The sequence below is a fragment of the Oreochromis aureus genome, linkage group 16 (genome assembly GCF_013358895.1).
Source record: "Oreochromis aureus strain Israel breed Guangdong linkage group 16, ZZ_aureus, whole genome shotgun sequence".
Taxonomy (NCBI): domain Eukaryota; kingdom Metazoa; phylum Chordata; class Actinopteri; order Cichliformes; family Cichlidae; genus Oreochromis; species Oreochromis aureus.
In genome coordinates this window covers 17,076,627-17,093,885 of record NC_052957.1, presented here as the reverse complement: position 1 = coordinate 17,093,885, position 17,259 = coordinate 17,076,627, and the positions used below count along the sequence as shown (strand labels likewise).

The following is a 17,259-nucleotide window of genomic DNA, read 5'->3' as shown; positions in this document are numbered from 1 at the left end:
TCAAAGGCAAAGCCTGCTGCAATCAATATGCCCCCACGCCATGCACTTTCACACACAGACTCTCCCCTTTGGTCGTCAAGCCTGTTTTCTGCATGTGGCAAACAAAACTGGAGGGTAGAGTTTAAAAAAAAATAATTCCAAGGACACACTTTAATCAAATAATAAAATGCTCCGATAACATTTACTCTGAGGAATAAAGAAACAATTTAAGAAATAAAACACTGATATAATGAAAAAAACCCTTTATTCAAACACATAAGTCACACTTTACATATTCTGCTTAGTAGACAAAATGGTTCACTGGTGTGCCCTTAACAAACAAGTTTTTTTCTTTTCTTTCCTTCGTTGACTCGCTCTTTGTCTCTCCTGACATGAGGCTGGTTATTTTACATGCCTTTGCAAAGATAATATCCTGGGAGAGACAGGATAACAGTGGGCACCGTTTTTGTTTTTTATACTGAGCAGTCTAGACATAGAGTATGTGGAATCAAAACATTTGACACCTAAACTTTGGTCGTGTTGTGACTAAGTGGACAAAGTATCACAAACATGAATACATATAAATCAGAAATAGTTAAAAATAATTAAATGTCAAGTTTATTTTTATGCATTTGATGACAAATCATTCATCAGTTCTAAAAACTACAAGGTATTTGTGCTGTAGGAGGACCTGTCATGGTTATGGAAACTTTACAAAAAGTCCCCCAACTTACTGGCTTACTTGGCTACTCTGAGAACTGAAACAAATGGAAGCACTTTGTAAACAGCCTGTATGGAAAAATGCTATGCAGTATGAGTATACTCACATTTAATGCTATACGTGCCTGTGACCCCTCCTGACAGTTTTTTTAAACAATTCTTTTAAAAAATTGGTTACATTTCTTTTTAAATATGTTAGCTTTCTAGAAAACCTCAGCCTCCAGTTTAAAGTGCTTATTTAATAAGTCACAGTTTATACTGTGTGAATTGATACTGTAATATTATAACTGTTGATTTTCTGACTTTGCATTAGGATTGTTTGATACATGATAAAACTCAAAATAGGAGCTCCTTGTGTAGTGGTTTACACATTTACCCAGTTTGATCCTGGCAGGAGACACAATTACCTTGGAGGGTTGCGTCAAGAAGGGCATTGGGTGTAGGATTTGACCAAATCAAATATGCAGAGCTACCCTCTGAAGTAAGGGAGCAACCGAAAGTAGCTACTTATAAAACTTAAAAAGAAAAGAAAAGACCTGTATGTTAGATATAGTGACTTTTACTTCCTTTCTTGGAACGCATGATAATCTTTCTGTTTCAAGTGTTCAATCACCACCACCTTTATTTGACCTTTAAAAAAATACTGATGATAAGCATAAAGAGTATTTGGCTTCAAAGCGTACCGAGCAGTGGGGTGAAGGGCACATGCTGATTCTGCTCAAAGTAGACAAATACTGAAGGTCAACCTGCTTTGTTTATCTTAAAACACCCTGTATTTTGCACCTTGTGTAATCAGCATTAGATTGAAATATGAGCAGGCTTGGATAATATTTAAAAAAAAAAAAAAAAAAGTCTTACCCATCCAGAACCTTCCATGTTATCAGGTCTTTACAGATTTTCAGCAAGAAGAGAATTCCTCTTTCCACATCTGTAAATCAAGCAAAATGGTTACTCTTACCTGTTCCATCTTCTTAAGTCAGCTTTGTGAAATATTCATTCCCTTTTCTTCTTAATGTCTGAGTTCTAGTAATTGCGGGTAAAACTGCGGTATCTCTGACTCAACAGGACCTCCAGTGTGTCCTAGTCTTTCTTCACTAGCACCGGCTGCTGGAGAGTTTAGCTAGTCTTGAAAGAAAGATAGATGCTCACTATCAGGCACGACACTGCAAGCTTCCTCCAAGGGCGTTGTGCTCGATGCTGCCTTCTCCCTTCTCTCTCAAACTGCTGACTGGTCCACTGTGCTGGGGCTGAAGACGTCCTGTCTGACAGTCATCTGCAAATCTTCCACACTAGTGACGCTGAAGCCCAAAATGCTGGTGCTTGTAGCTGTTATCCTACTTGCGTAAGTGGTGTCTGGGCCCTTCACTAGGACTACCCAAAACTCCCCTTATATTGACCCTGGTACAAGTACATGAATGCAACACGTATACACTATTTTCAAGTCACAGAGCTCCTAAATAATACTCCACCAGATGGGACAGTTGTGGACCAGCTGATTTGCTACACTTCAGTCACAATAAGCAAGCAACAGATATATTAATAACTCATTTCATCTTTTTCTGAACCAAAGATGCACTGAACCTCATGTTACTTTACTACACAATTTTATTCGGTCTTTTTCAACTAATCAAAATATTTGAACAATCTATAATTCGGTTTGCTGGGAACAAGAAGAGTGAGGGATTCCCTTAATTCTACTCCAGACTGCTTGTAATTATTGACACTGGTACTACGAGGGATTTACACACTGTGCTTTACATACAAAATCAAAAAATACACTTGACACTTGCAATTGTGAAATCATAATAACTTTAGAATGAATGTATAAAGCTATCTTATCTAAGGACCTAAAATTATTATTCTATGTGACAAAAACCAGGTTAAAAGACAAAGGTTAATTGGCCAGCAGAAAACTAACCCATATAAAAAAGAAAAATAAAGATATTTAGAACTGACTTCAGATAAAAAAACAAAAAAAACAAAGCAACCCCAAAACACTTTACTCTGTATCCCTGATACCACGGGCACAATACACACACACTTCAGACGCACAGAAGGAATAATTGCTCAGTAGGGAAACATCTATCACAATTAGGGTAGAGTATCATCTGCACTCATGTCTTGTATACAGTCCTTCTTCCATAAACTTCTCCGATTTAGCTGCAGTAATTTCTGACTTGTGTGTTCCTCTAATGCTTTCAGATGACTGCCTCAAAGTAACCTGCAGCTTTCCTGACAATTCCTTTGCTCACCTCCTCGCCTCTGCTGCTAAGAACTGAAGCCTGTTGAATGGATACAGGATAGAACAAATAGTTATTCTGCACTTTTTATGGGCTCACTCTGTACTGTGCTACGAAGGTGGTGTGAAGCTGAATGCAACTTACCAAAACATTAAATAATTAATATCGCCGCGAGCCATAGCCGCCGCCGCTGCCGCCACCGGAGCCGTAGCCACCTGCAGTCGCAAAATTACGATGCTGTTATTCAGACTAGCTGTCTGAACGTACTACGAAAAACTGCAGGGTGAAACTTACCGCCATAGGGTCCACCTGAGTTTCTGCCTCCAAAGCTGTTTCCCTTCATGGGCCCATAGCTTGACTGCTGTCCACCATAGTTTCCAAAGTCATTGTAATTTCCACCACCTCCATATCCTGAAGATGCAGGTCAATTTTAAGGAAAGCTTTGGTTTCAACTATCTCGCACACACCTTCGCTATTCACATCCCGCGGGCAATTCAATCAAAATTCTGTAGGAAATGAAACTTTTACCTCCACCATTACCTCCATAGCCTCCATCACAGTTGCCACCAAATCCTCCACCCTGGTTGCCATACCCAGGACCTCCACCTCCGTAGCCCCCTCGGCCACCTCCATAACCTGGCCCGCCACCATAATTTCCTCCTGGACCTATTATTTAATTAAAAAAAAAATAAAAATTAAAAATAAATGATTTTTTTTTTCTATAACACTACTGCAAAGAGTATTCTACAGACACACCAGTTGTGTGAGCATGCCTTTTAAACCCATTAAAATAACCACATTAGTGACTTTTGACCCCTAAATCAGTGCACCTGCTATAGTTTACACTCATTAAAAGGCAAAACCTTTGAAAAATGGCTCACCATTGTCAAAATCATCCCCATATCCACCCCGTCCTCCACCATAGCCACCTAAAAAACAAGATAAAGAATCACATATTATAAGGATCCCAATCAACATCACAGACCCCTCACACCCTGGACACAGACTTTTTGACCTGCTGCCCTCTGGCAGAATGTATAGAAGCCTGCAGACCAGGACCACCCGACACAGGAACTGTTTTTTTCCCCTTGCCATCTCCCTTCTAAACAGTTGAACTGTCACAATGCTAGACACAATGCATATACTTGGCCAATAAACGCAATTCTGATTCTGAACATAGTTTTAGACGCCTATTATCTAAAACCGAATGCCTTAATTAAAAGAAATCGTATTACTTCGGCTCACATGACAAACCTTAATTTGAAATGGTCTTTCATGTTATTTCTGTGCTTCCATCCCAAATTTAAACTTCAAATTAATGCGCTTAAGGCCAGAAGTGCTTTGACTTGACATGCAAACTACCCACCTCTGCCAAAGTTGCCGCTGCCTCCAAAATTACCACCTCTGCCCATGAAATTTCCTGATCCCCCGCTCCTGCCTATTTAAAGAAAGGTATAATTTTAAAGTTTTTTTATGACATCAGCTGCATACTGTACATGCCAAATCAGTAAGTCTATTTTAATCTTCCTTTGATTGCATGCTTACCCCTGTTATTGGATATAGCACTCATTTCCTGTTTTGACAGAGCTTTCCTGACTTCACAATTGTGGAAGTTGATTGTGTGGAATTTCTGGGCTTCAAGGAAAATAGGAAAAACATTATATGTTTATTCACTGCGTTCTGTTTACCAACAATTTGGCTAACTGTGAAATCTGAATGAGCCCATACCAACAATTTTGTCTACAGTATCATGGTCATCAAACGTGACAAAGCAGAATCCTCTCTTCTTCCCCGTGGAGCGTTCCTCCATGATGTCAATGCATTCGATCTTTCCATATTTCTCAAAATACTCGCGAATGTGGTACTCCTCAGTATCTTCCTTGATGCCACCAACAAAGATCTTCTTCACTGTCAGATGGGCGCCTGGTTTATTGGAGTCCTATAGTGGAGTGCATTAGTAAGGACAAACCAAAAAATAACATAACTGTAGTACCTGTGCTCTGGTCTGGGATTTATTAATTTCTTCCTTTATTTTACCTCTCGGGACACAGCCCTCTTGGGCTCGACAACTCGGCCATCTACTTTATGAGGTCTTGCTTTCATGGCATCATCGACTTCCATTACAGAAGAGTATGTTACAAAGCCAAACCCTCTTGATCGTTTGCTGTTAGGATCTCTCATTACCTGGGACAAAACAGGTTTAACAGGTACAGTTCAAGTGGTGTGCAATTACACACGTTGTCATCTTTATATGAAACCATTTTGAAACTAAATCATGATAAAAATACAAACCACACAATCTGTAAGGGTACCCCATTGTTCAAAATGGGCCCGTAAACTCTCCTCCGTAGTTTCAAAGCTCAGACCTCCAATGAACAGCTTTCTGAGCTGCTCAGGCTCTTTAGCGCCACGGTCCTATAAAAAAAAAAAAAAAAAGCAAACACACCACCTGGTTAAAGATGCATCAGAAAACTAACTGTGAAATGACACTACATGTAAGAAGCTGTTACGACGTTGTACTAATAACCATAAAGTAAGACATTACACACAAGAACTGTGTTTCAGACACTTTCTCTTTCTTTCTTTTTTAAAATCAGCAAAATTTCTGTCTTTGTTTAAACAACGTTTTGTCTTGGAAAAAACATACAAATCTATTAAAAAAGACATCAAATATAACAATTCAGTAAAACAGAGATACATAAAAAACTATATTGATGTATGTAACTGATTAAGGACATTTCTTTTTGTTATTTTTTATTTTCTTAAGCATAAATGGCCAGATGAAATGTATGGGATTCTGCAATCAATATTTTTATATGGCAGCTTTTCAAAACAGGTGGTTTTTTCGTACTCGGAGCTTGAAATTTCAACTTCAGCATTAATTAAAGTGTTTTAATGAAGATTTCTTCAGACATCAATTACTGTTCTTGTTAATAAAATGTAATTCGTATTTTAAATCAACACCTACACACTAACACATCTGTTCTGGTGGAAAATATATATACAAATATATACAAGTTTACCTCGATAGTGTGACTAAACATATCATTTATAGAAAAGACCAAAAAAAAAAGAAAAAAGAAAAAAAAACCACATTTGAATATTTATCAGTTAAGAAATTAGGCTGTTCAGCCGTCATGTCAGCCCTTAATACGAGGCTGTGACATTAACTCGTAGGCGACACACTCAGTTAAAAAAACCCCACAACACTCAAAAAACAAAAACACACGGAATTACATTACGTGACACGCTGCATATACCATCTAACGTGCCCGTGTCCACAGTATAGTCTGGGTTAGCCTGAGCTTTAGCAGCTAGCATTAGCTCACTTCATGACAGACGCAGGTACTCTAGCAACACTAAGCATATACAAATAAATAAGCAAAACGCATTTGCTCTAATAACTACCTTTGGTTTATAAACTCCAGCGAGATTATTTATTTATTTATTTGGGAAAGCGCCAACCCCAACATAACATACTGCTCTCCAGCTCCATAGCCGGAGAGCAGTTCGTTTAGCCTTGTTGGACCACCATTAGCTTAGCTACAGCCTTAGCTAAAGCGACAAGCTTTAAAGCAACAGAGCGGCCACATGTTATGATGCAACACAATACGCCCTCTGAGCACTGTCGCGTATGTGTTACAGAATAGCCCTTGTCTCCATGCATGTCTCACACAAACGTATTTAATTTGCAACATTTGCCAGAACCTCACCTCCATTTTGCAGATGTCCACGGACGCAGATCTGAGCGGATCACGTGACCCAATCGGCGTGGCTGCTGATGCTAAGACGATCGTGAACTACAGTCATCAGAATTTAGATGCACTCTATAGCCTCCATGACTCATGAACACAGACTGCCATATAAAGCTTCTTGTATATTATTAATTCTGATTAAAGTTACCTTAGTACACTCTGTCTTTTGCTGCTCTCCTCGTTTCCTGCAACAAATCAATGTTACTTTGCGCCATCTGCTGGTTGACTTGGAATACCAACCACCAACCCTTCCATCCATAGTCAATGTTTCATGTTTGTGCTGCTAATGAATGTTAGTCTGAAGCACAAGCAGCATGTATAACTAGCATATCTCTGACCAGTGTGTATTGGACTCCCAGGTACATTTCTTTTCACACAAACCTGCCTTTGATTCATTTCAGTGAAACAACTGCTGATGCCATCTAGGCTGTAAATCGTTGCTTCAATGTCAGTAAAGAAAGAAATAACTCCAATGCAAGCCAAACCGTAAAAACAGGCATCTTCCAAATTTTGTGTTGCATTTGCAGCAAAATAAATAAATACATAAAAATAAAAAAGGATTAGAATTCAGATTATTATCACATACAGTAAAACAAGCAAGTCAATTTCAGTAAGAGGACCAAACTGTGTTTGGGCTACTTCTTATATAGCGCTTTTTACTCTAGCTTAGCACTCAGCCCCCCCCCACCGACCAGCAAACACAACAAACTTAAAAACCTACAAAGTTGTTTTTATCAGATATTTTAGTATTTTAATGGCAGTATGTTTACAACTTTCTAATTTTCTGTTTTTTTCAAAGTACACCTTTAAAGAAGTTTGAGAAATGTCTGCATGAAAATAATTAATAATAATTATGTTCAGTTGAAAGTGTGGAAATGAGACATAAATCTATCTTTTCAGTTCAAGTTTCCTCTGTGTTACGAGAACACTTGATTGGGCAGGTATGATCTATGAGCCAGATGCTACTAAGCCTTGGTGAAGCTGACCAGCATCTCCAAATATATGACGGTTTTATGGTTTAGACAATGTCTGTCATTAACTTTACTGGAGTATGTGAGGAAAATACAGCCCCAATAAAAAAGGGTAATGTTTTACTGACACTGTTAATGATGAGTATTTATGAGCGGTCCATAGTTCAAATTCAAGAGCCAGTCCATGTTTGGCTTCTTCTGTCCTACTGCAGCCTATGTATGCTTTCAGACACTTGATCAGTTTTTTTTTGTGCATTACAACACAGATTTTTTTCTATGGTGGAAAATCAGTCTACAATAAATTATGGAAAAAATAATCAGACATTAGTGAGAGTGGTCCTGCTTTTTTTGGAACTACATAAATAAAGGTTGTCTGTGCTGGAAGCTCTATTGCAAAGATCTTGCTGTGTGTGAACATATAAAAATCATCTTCTGCTTTGGTAACTGGGCCCTGTTGGACTATTTCAGCGTGGTAATGGTGCTGCTGACAATAAAGGTCAATACATTTTCTGGTTGCAGCAGATGCCTGTTTAGCAAGATGAGTGTGAATCCTGCCCCATCCACCACCGTTGAAGTAGAGCAGATGGTCTTTAACACTGTCCAAATGCCACGCTTTTATTTTTTAAATTAATTTGTCCAGTTTGTATTGGAACAAACAAGAAGCACGATGCAACACATATTAGAAGACATCATTCTGCACTGCTGGAAAAACAACGGCATACCAGAATCTGTCTTTACTTATCTGTACTTGTTGCATTCATAGACTGATAGTCCTTAAATCAAATTTCTATTTTATTAAATCTATCACTGTATAGTATTTTTCCACAGTATAGTTAGGGATTGGTATAATCAGTGGAGAATTTGTTTTGTCCCTTAAATATACTGACTGTGAAAAGTAATACATACTGAGTTTCTATACAAAGAACATTTTTGACATATTTGTACTTTAACCTACTACCACATTACACTTCTACTGTAATCAGTGCTTAACAATACGGAATATGATGAGCTTATTCAGCAGATAAAATTAGCTTGACCTATGCAACAATAAACTGGCGACATTCTCTTATCACTGAGACATAAATGTTACAGTCTCAGTGATAAGAGATCCATTTTACAACAGCCGTTTTGAAATAATAGGCAAGCTAGTGCTAGTAACTGATATCAGTGAAAGCTTCAACTCTATTTAGGTATACAGTGTTTACCCCTTTTAAATAAAAAAAGGCTTTAGAATGTTTGAATTTTATTTAATTTCATTGTAATCCATGTCAAGTGTGCCATTGCTTTTTAATTGCAAGCTACTAATCTGGATATTTCTCTGATCACAAGAGTATTTAAAGTCTCAGGAGGAGCAAGGATTTACAGAATGAGAAGAATCGTGACGTGTTTACATGTCATTTTTAAGAGTTACTGACTGGCGAAGGAATGCATGGTTGTAAATGAGAAGTTCAGTAATTCTTGTGTTATTTAGAAGAGCTTAACAGCATGCATGCAGTCGATATGTGGCTTTCACCACTTAAAGTGTTTAGAATGTAACTTGTAACAGTTGCTTTTTGTGTTACTTGTTAAGCTTAATTATGTCTTTGCTGGACATGCAGTACAAGCAACTATTGCTGCAAGGCTGATAAATTATGCCATAATTTTATAACTACATGTGAGACCTGCAAGGGCGGCGGGGCATGATCTGAGTGTAGTGGGTTAGTGAGACTAAACAGAACAGTATCGGCCGCTCACAGATGTGGTGTGATGGATGCTCTGTGTACACTTCTTCGCCCTCGCTCCAGGACAGTGTGTTTGTTTGGTTGTTGATCACACCCCTCAGTCTTTGTACCTAACTGCCCCGCGACACAAAGATATATCACAAGTCCCACACACTGCTATCCGTCATGGGCACTTCCAGTCTCTGTGCTTACTGTGGCTGCGTTTTGCTTTCACGCCCTTTCAAGAAACAAGCCAGCGAAAATCTCCAGCTTTTGTTTTATCACCGTAGTTTGGGGTCTTTAATGCAGCTATAGGCCAGGCCGTCAGTCCACTCCTAGAAAAAAGAGATTTAAATGCAATTATCAGCTAATTTACATCAAATAAAGTAAAAAATGAATAAAAGTATTAGTTAATGACACCAATAAAAAAGTCTTGGTTTTCCCTGATTTACCATACAACGGTACAGCACTGGCCTTGATTATAATTTAGTCTCTGACAAATGAGTGATATAATGATCTGCTGAAATAGAGGGGGATGACATCCTCGTCTGGGCTAAAAGACAGCACTTACTGTAGAACCACAATGAAATAATTAATACAGGTTTTATACCCATTTTTACACCTCCAAATTATGGTTTGCCATATATCTAAGGAGCGGTCGAGCAGAACAACGTCAGCAGAAATTTAATGTACAATAAATCTTGGGTGAGGGAGGGGCCAGCGGTTGCAAATCATATGTGAGGTGAGGGATGACATGACTGTAACCTTTTGCCCTTTGTTCTCATCTGGTGGCACGGAATATGGGAGCACACATCGTACACAAAACCTCACTTGCGGTGTGTAATATTACACTGTACAGCTGACCTTTGTCTCACTTTAATTTGATCTTATCAACAGGATATATGCACGGATTGTGCTTTTATTTCACTCATATGGCAAGTGATCTAACAGTAGGTGGCACCATATCATAATGCTTCACACAATGCATCACACACGCGCACATGCACACATAAACACAAACACACAAACACCCAAAGCCTGAGAAAAATAAGTTACTTTTTACTAGGCTATAATGAGACCACATTTGCTCAACTGAATTTTCCCAGCGCAAATAGTCCCACCAACTAGAATATAACCTCTCAAATGATGGCCATGTTGTGTCTGATTAGTTTTTTCAGTGTCCTCTAGATGGCGCCATGGTCCATGAAAAGAAGAGCCTTTTATTTTCAAATCATATCACCTTGTAAATGTCAAACAATATTCCTCGATACTAAATTACTATTTTCCCCTTGTGTCACATGTCTGGGTGCTTGATCATCTGCAATAATCTTAACGCCTTAATTATTGCTGTGTGTTTCTATTTGTTTGCATAATTAATGTAATTATGGAGAACACATTTTTATTATTCACCTATTAGCTGTTGCATAGCGAAAGTATACTTTAGGGAGACTGTGGCAAAATGATTCATTTTGAGCACCGCTCACTATCTTTTAGCAGATTTACAGGGGATAATATATTGCAATTGGATTTGCTTCATTTTTTCTTAGCCACGGAAGTCATATGGGTTTGCCTCGCCTTATCATTTATCACTGAAATTTTGTTATGAACTCTAATGTTCTCCACAAATGCTACCTCCCACTGCTGTTGGTGCCTGAGGCGTTACGGTTGACCTTGTCCTGAGAAATCGTAGACTTGGCTCCATGACTCCATTAGGGAAGCCTGCCTGCCATAACCTGGGTTTGGGCAGACGGACATACGCAAGTGGAAACTGTGAGGAAATGGACATTCAGAGCAGGGAAACCAGGGAGTCAATTTAGTCACCGTCTACTACCTTTTCGCATGCAAGTACAAAGCCAATCTCACACGTTGGTGTTGACTAGAATCTCTCTCTAAGGAATTCAGGGACAGAACAATTCCTAGCATCTGTTTCCTGTTCACTTGCATGGAGGAAACTGGGTGTAAATCAAACCAAATATAAATAGAATCAGCATTCAATTTACAGGAGCTAAAGTTGGTGACTTGTGGCCTTGGATTTTGGTTCTTTCTGTCACTGAAATGTATCTGCCCCTGCTGTCGAAGATGAAAGAAGACACTTTGCGATCCAACACAATGCATAAATCTGCCTTCTGAACAAATAATATCCAGATAGACCCTCAGCCAATATTCTATGAACATATAAATATGTGGCATTATTATTAAGATACGATTTAATATTCAGAGAGTATTTATTGATCCATTTTTAACTCTTCAGTTCTTCTCTGCAGTTCATAACAACAAAATCTGTTAATAGATGATTTATTACAGTAATTGACATCTGAATTAGAGAGTACTGTTTATGGAAAAACATGAGTAGCCAGTGGAGTATTTTGCTAGATATGAATTCTGCAACACTTGTCAAGAGTGAAAATGATAAATGGCTAAAATTGATAGGTTTGTCATTTAGATTTGCACACATTAATTCTTTGGCTTCTATACTCTGTAAGATATGTATCACATGCACAAACAGGAATGAAAACATACGCAGTGATGTCTTGGTATAAAAAATAGTATGAGTTATGAAGTCATGTGATTTCTCTACTTTTTTGTGTTACACACATCATCTTTAGTTTAAAGGGTTTAGGGTTTTTACAACTATCACTAAAAAGCATTTTCTACAGGTGGTATGAAGGCTGAATCTCACCCTAGTTAAGTTTTGCTTGAACCACTTAAGGGTTAAAATATATTTTCATGTTGCTATGAGCATGAGCAGTACACTAACTTTGCTATTTCATATTTACTGACTTCTCTAGTTTGATACATTGGGACCATTACAGTCTGCATTGATACTGTCAGACAGGCCTAACAAAGGCTTTTTTAAATTGTGGGTTTTCTCCAAATGCTCTGTGGGAGCAATAAATTGTGCAAGACTGTTGCCTTTGCCAATCCTGTTTAAATGAAGAATGGACTGATAGGATTCAAGGTATTTCTGTGAAGGTCAGGACAGAAAATATAGATTGATCCAAGAATGTGAGAGTTTTTGAGTTGTTCAGTCCTATTCCTTTTAGTGAAAAAAAACAAGTCACAAAGTGATTATACTAGGAAACAGTCCATTGCATTGGCCTATTGATGTCCAGAGAAGAGGCGCAGATAGTGCGGTGCAATAAAAACCTTTATTTACAGCTCCTTAGCAGAGAGCAACAGAGGAGTGCTGTGTTTCCCTCTGGCACTAATTGACTGCCTGCAGCAGGAGAAACATAGACTCTCACCCCTCGCTGGCGCACTTCTCTCAGATGTAATAATAACCACTATGCTTTCTCTTAATGCACTTCCAAATTCATTGTCCTCTATAGCTACTGCAAAAGAGTATTCATTTTGATAACTCAGGGACTGTATAATAAAATGAAGATGTGAGCAGTGTGTCGTTCGGCGCTACCCTGCGTGACTTCTCTCTGTTTAAATGGTATAAGCTCGCTGTGATCTGTGCAGCTCCAAGGCAGTTGTGTGCGGTCCATTTAGTGCATGCCCCTTCTCCCTGGGTGAGAAATAAAGGAGGGGACAGGTGCGGGAGGCGAGGGAAAACCATATCTCCCTTCCCCTAATTCTTGTGTACGGGCAACAAACGACCACAAAAGTGCTGCTTTCACAGTTTTCTGTGGCCCGACGTTGAGCTCCCTGCAGAACGAGACAAAGGAATGGCGGGATGATGAAGTCCCGAGCAGTGCAGGGCAGGTGTTTCCTCAGTCTCCTGGGAGCTGGGGAGTACACCTGCCCACTACTAACCCACTGTGATGGATCGATGAAGCAGTAACTGACTCAGCAACTTTAAGAGCTCTACCTGGGATTAGAGCTCAGAGGACCTGATTGAAACACACTGTCATCCCACAAACAATAACACACATCCATCTTGGAGGGCCAGCTCCTCTTCTCTCCCCTGTGCTTTGCTATCACTGAGAATGATTGTACTGTTGATGATGAGAGTTGCAGCGTGCTGGATGAGAGGGGGCAGCTAAATTTCAACAGACATGATGTCTAATGGCACCACTTGGATACGGTAAACAGTATCTGCATCGCTATGAAGCAGCTGAATTATGACCTTCACACATAGTGATTGAATATTGGTTTAGAGTACAGTGTGGCACACATGGATCCACCCCCACGATATAGAAACCCAAATCAGTGCACACTTTCACATATACACTTATATACATATATACTTCACAAGCTGTACACAGACATGCAAACATAAGGTATGTGCACTGCCGGCCAGATACACACATTTATGTAATGTTTTGAATTAGATGATACTCCACTTAAAGAAGAATAACCATAAGGTCTCCATGGTCCCAGGAGTCGATGACTAATGTAGTATAATAGCGAGTGCTGGCACGGGTCATTTTGCAAGTCGACCCAAGCAAATCCTCCACGGTCTTTTATCCAGTTAGAGAAATGATTACTATCAATGTGTTTCAACACATTTTTAGTCTTTAAAGAAATCCATTTTTGATCATATAATATCCACAATAACATGAGGTGGACCATAATATACAAACTCAACTAAGAGTGCATTATATTAAAATATGTTACAAAAAAATATTGAAAAGATAAACAATACGATTTTCATATCCTTGTTTGTTTGGCAAAATGTGATACATTTTGTATTTATTTGATCATATATCATGGGAATAATTATATAAGCAAAAAATTATCTTTATATTTTACCTATTTTAAGTCAGTTTTTTTAATGCAAGTGTTATTAAATGCAAAATTAAATTGCACAAATCTTGAAGTAAATTGTGCTTGAAAATAAAATATATGGTGATTAAAAAACATTGCATGCAATGCTTAGACACAACTTTGGAGGGAGCCTTAAGCATGAAGTTTATACTCATCTGATCTAAAGACCCTCCATAAACTTTGCAATGTTCCTTTGTAATATCGACATCATAAGCAAAAGACTTAATTTTGTGCACTTACATGAAAATTTCCTGTTTTTCTTCATGCTTTTATTACAGTAAAATATTCAGAGCAAAGCCTGCTGATTCAGCAACTTTCTAGTTGCTTACCCTGCAAGGATTAAAATGCAGCAGCACTATTAAAATAATGCTTTCCCTGGTGAACAACAGAGTAAATTTTTAGCGTAAGAGTGGATGGTGTTTCATCTGCCGGTGCCATCAGAATATCTGGCTGCACTTTGCTGTAGCCAGCTATGCGTCCTTATCTTGTCCTGTTCTGCTTATCTGGCCTGTGTACAGAGTTGGGTCTGTAATGAGCTTCACGCCTCCACCTCACCCCGTGTGGATGGACCGGCCTCTGTCCCACACATCTGTCCACACATGCAATGGGTGGGTGGGTGCGTGGAAGGCTTACTCATGCACACAAACACCTGCGTATCTCTCTCCACATGTATGTACAAAGCTGCGGCAGGGCGGTGTGGTCAAATGCCCAGGTGGCAATGACAGATTTAGAGGATGTTGTGGATGGAAGTGGACAGAGGCTGCCCTATGGAGGATGTGTGTGACATCTAACATGCAGCGGTGGCGTGGAGTGATGACATCCTCAGTTTAATGACCAGAGTTAACACAGCTCATGTTAAAGTGAGCTGCCTGCCACAGAGAGCTGTAAATCTGCCTGCTATCACGGCTGACCCACTAATACAGGAAGTATTATCTAATAAGTGCAACAAGGAGGACTAATTTCACTGGAGCTCATACCCCCCATGAGCAGTTTTCAAGCTTCTCGCTGTAGAGTGGCTAACCCAGTTAGAAACTTTCATCACTGGGAAGCACGTTTGCGTAGTGGGACAGGTATTGGCCAGACGTGTTTCTTCCTTTGAGTTGTCTTATGGTTAGGACAATAAAATCAAACATGGTGCCAGACAAATCCCAGATGTCTGGTTGTCCTGCCGGCAGCTGCCTTTGCTCTACCACATTCCTGGGGCATGCTGGAACTCTAAAGGACCTCTGTGTCAGTGCCCCCACTCTGGCCTGCCCTTCAGCCCTGATTTGTGGAGTGCTGATGTCAAAGGGGACTACTTTGTAGATGGTGTGCTCTGCTTACCTGTTTCCCCACAGCAGAAGCAATAAATGCCACTCTATGACACTCTCTGGACTGTCTCACCCCGACCACTGTGATTCTGTATTGTAGAGACACAAACACAGAGAATCAAAAGCGAAATAACTCGTCAGTACTTTTCTAACTAAAAAAAGCTTATTTGTGCCTGGATTGTAAAAAGGTGGAGATAGCCACTTTCTTTTTGGATGTGGTGTCTGGCATTTATCTACAGCTGTAATGCAATTGTGTTTCAGAGTTTTCCTCCACTGAGCAGGGGGTAATTGCTGACTAGTCTTTTAACCTTATTAAATCATCCAGAGGCAGTGTTGGAGCGAAGATGGAGTTGATGATACTGCACCTCTCGTGCTTTTAGGAAAAGGAAAGATGCTGACTGCACTTCATCCAGGGGATTATACACTGAATTCAAGCAAAGCATCTAGAGCTAATTAGAGGGAAAGGGAGGCACTGTGACAATCACCATGGGATGAACCTCGGGCTGTGATTTTTTTTCTTTTTTTTTACACCACTTTTCAATTTTTTTGTGCAAGTTAACTTGCTGGAGTCATTATTGTTACTGTTTCGGTTCTTATTTTTACTACACTGCATTGCATTTGTTGTCATTAAAATTTATATGATCCCTCATGCATAACAATTGTCAGCTTTTATTGCCATATATCCATCGACAGCTATTATTATATCACTGCGTATGTGTGTTCATAAAAACACACATACACAGGTTTGATTGCTCGTGGCCATTTCTCAAAGCCTGACATTCACAATATGACTGCTGAAACTCCAAAGAGGTTTCAGTCTGAGCTTAATTAGATCCTGTGGAGCTAAATCAAATCAGTCTAAACGAGAGCAGAGAGGCAAACCCTCCCTATCCAAGCGTGTGTCTGTTGTATACTCGGTGTGATTGCTATCTCGACAGGACTTTGTTTGGAGGATGAGGCAGGGTTCCTTCAAAGCAAAACCACCTCTCTGTCTTTTCTTGTTCACTTCTTCGCCCTCTTCTCCCACCTCTCATGCATCTTTTTCAGTAGTCAAGGAAAGAGCAAGTGCGAAGGAGGGAGAGCTTTCGCCTCTCACTCCTCCCCCTGCTCACACTGCTTAACCTTGACAAGTCAATATGATACAGACGCAATTTGCTTATCTCCTCCTGACATTACCACTGTTCTCCCTGCTGCAGGGGCATAGGGTCTGCTCCATTAGCATAGCTTACAAACACATCACTCTCTCTCCCTGAGGCACCCAGTGCTCATTTACCTATAGCCATACTGTATATGATATCTGAAAAGGCTTAGAAATGTCTTCTTGTACCCTGTGTGTTTTCTAATTATGGCTCTAATTGAAATACATTATATTTTTGACAGTTAAACTCTGTGACCAACTAAGGTGACTAAGTCTTTTTGCACATCAGTTTCTGGCTCACTTACGATCGCCTTGCCACTGGTCTCCAGAGTGGAAATGTGTTGTGCAGATATATAAGTATGTGTCAGGCTGGTGAACTGAGGCTCTCAGCATCTGGCGGGCGCTCCCTGGCTAGAGAAACAGTCAGCTTTCTGGTCTCCAGCTGCAGGGTGGCTCTAACCCAGGTCCATTAGTCACCAGACCCTGGACACCTCTCGCTTATCCCACCACATAAGGTGGCGTAATTGATACCCATCAGCCGCAGCTATAATCTCCTTGGTGGGAGGCAGGATGCACACCTCATGTTTGGTTAAGAAGGTGCTGAGCGGGGTCCAGGACTCTGGGTCTGTCTCTTTGCCATCACTCCACTTGAAGGTGAGATGATTTAGGGGCCTGGGAGAAAGTTAATTTCTCTTGATCATTGTGTGCAACCTGGAGCCTTAATGGCGGGCGT

General features: G+C 39.8%; 1 protein-coding gene across 6 annotated transcripts; it reads right to left on the bottom strand.

Annotated features, from left to right (window-relative positions):
- Positions 1-225: 225 nt before the first annotated feature.
- On the bottom strand, positions 226-6,968 carry hnrnpa3 (heterogeneous nuclear ribonucleoprotein A3). 6 transcript variants are annotated; one of them, XR_005608557.1, is made up of 14 exons: positions 6,843-6,968; positions 6,653-6,739; positions 5,232-5,354; positions 4,977-5,123; positions 4,668-4,878; positions 4,485-4,574; positions 4,306-4,377; positions 3,821-3,868; positions 3,468-3,605; positions 3,234-3,350; positions 3,084-3,154; positions 1,849-2,981; positions 1,558-1,627; positions 226-412 (listed from the first exon to the last, which is right to left on the bottom strand). XR_005608557.1 is itself a non-coding variant. In XM_039599612.1 (12 exons), the coding sequence occupies exons 1-11, from the start codon at positions 6,951-6,953 to the stop codon at positions 3,099-3,101; spliced, it is 1,200 nt and encodes a 399-aa protein (XP_039455546.1). In that variant the 5' UTR covers positions 6,954-6,968; the 3' UTR covers positions 226-1,627; positions 3,084-3,098. The 6 variants fall into 6 exon arrangements, 1 of the variants encoding a protein (XP_039455546.1); XR_005608556.1 differs by having other exon boundaries at positions 226-1,627; XR_005608558.1 differs by lacking the exon at positions 1,849-2,981.
- Positions 6,969-17,259: the final 10,291 nt, after the last annotated feature.